This window comes from Balaenoptera acutorostrata, chromosome 6 (assembly GCF_949987535.1).
Source record: "Balaenoptera acutorostrata chromosome 6, mBalAcu1.1, whole genome shotgun sequence".
Taxonomy (NCBI): domain Eukaryota; kingdom Metazoa; phylum Chordata; class Mammalia; order Artiodactyla; family Balaenopteridae; genus Balaenoptera; species Balaenoptera acutorostrata.
This window is the reverse complement of record NC_080069.1, coordinates 87,292,636-87,293,982: the sequence shown is the minus strand read 5'-3', so window position 1 is coordinate 87,293,982 and position 1,347 is coordinate 87,292,636. Positions and strand designations below refer to the sequence as shown.

Genomic DNA, 1,347 nt, shown 5'->3' with positions numbered 1-1,347 from the left:
AAACAGTGCATGTGGCTCAATATCAAAAAAACAAACAACCCAATCAAAAAATGGACAGAAGACCTAAATAGACGTTTCTCCAAAGAAGACATACAGATGGTCAAGAGGCACATGAAAAGATGCTCAAATCACTAATTATTAGAGAAATGCAAATCAAAACTACAATGAAGTTTCGGAAGCGAGGAGCCCGAGCGGCAGCTGCGGCGTTTGTTCGGCCGAGCGTCGGTTTTCAGGACTCGTCCGGAGCCAAGGTTCCAGCATCACCTGCTCTCCTGCCCACTCCCCCGCTTGCTGTCCCTGCCCATAGTCATGCCTCAGGGGCAGAAGAGTAAGCTCCGTGCCCGTGAGAAGCACCACCAGGCCCGGAGGGAGACCCAGAATCTCGGGGGTGCCCAGGCCCCTGCAGCAGAGATAGAAGAGTCGCCCCCCTCCCCCGCTTCTGTTTCTCAGGGTACTCCCCCGAGCTCCCCTGGTGCTGGCACTCGCCAGGAGCCTCAGGGAGCCCCAGCCACTAGCTCTCATGCTGCAGGGGTTTCATGCCCAGGATCTGATGTACGTGCCAAGGGCCAGGTTAAGGCCAGGAAAAATTCCTCCCAGGCCTCAACCTCTGATGAGAGCTCTCGCAGAGATCCTCTAACGAAGAAGGTGGGAATGTTGGTAGAATTCCTGCTGGAGAGGTATAAAATGAAAGAGCCCATTATAAAGGCAGACATGCTGAAGCTTGTGAACAAAAGGTATAAGGGGAAGTTCCCTGAAATCCTCAGGAGAGCTGCTGAATGCCTGGAGCTGGCCTTTGGTCTTGACTTGAAGGAAGTCAAGCCGAGTGGTGATTCCTATACCCTTGTCAGCAAGGTAGATCTCACCGATCAGGGGAGTCGCAGCAGTGGCAGGCGGTTTCTGAAGAATGGGCTCCTGATGCCTCTCCTGGGTGCGATCTTCTTTAATGGCAACCGCACCTCTGAGGAGGAGATCTGGAAATTCCTGAATATTTTGGGTATTTATGATGGAAGGTGGCACTTAATCTTTGGGGACCCCAGGAAGTTTATCACAAAATGTTTGGTGCAGGAAAAGTACCTGGTGTATCGTCAGGTGCGCAACAGCGATCCCCCACGCTATGAGTTCCTGTGGGGCCGGAGAGCCTGCGCTGAAACCAGCAAGATGAAAGTCCTGGAGTTTGTGGCCAAGGTCAATGGTACCGTCCCCAGTGCCTTTCCACTCCATTATGAAGAGGCTTTGAGAGATGAGGAAGAGAGAGCCCGAGCCAGAGCTGCAGCCAGGGCTCCTATTCGTGTCAAGGCCAGTGCGCGTTCCAAGGTCATGTCTAGCAGTTCCTCCCACCCTCAGTGA

The 1,347-nt window shown here is 53.2% G+C and overlaps 1 protein-coding gene across 1 annotated transcript; it reads left to right on the top strand.

Moving 5' to 3' along the window:
- The first annotated feature begins 309 nt into the window (after positions 1 to 309).
- On the top strand, positions 310 to 1,347 carry LOC130708470 (melanoma-associated antigen B1-like). Its single transcript, XM_057548999.1, has one exon. The coding sequence runs from the start codon at positions 310 to 312 to the stop codon at positions 1,345 to 1,347; it is 1,038 nt and encodes a 345-aa protein (XP_057404982.1).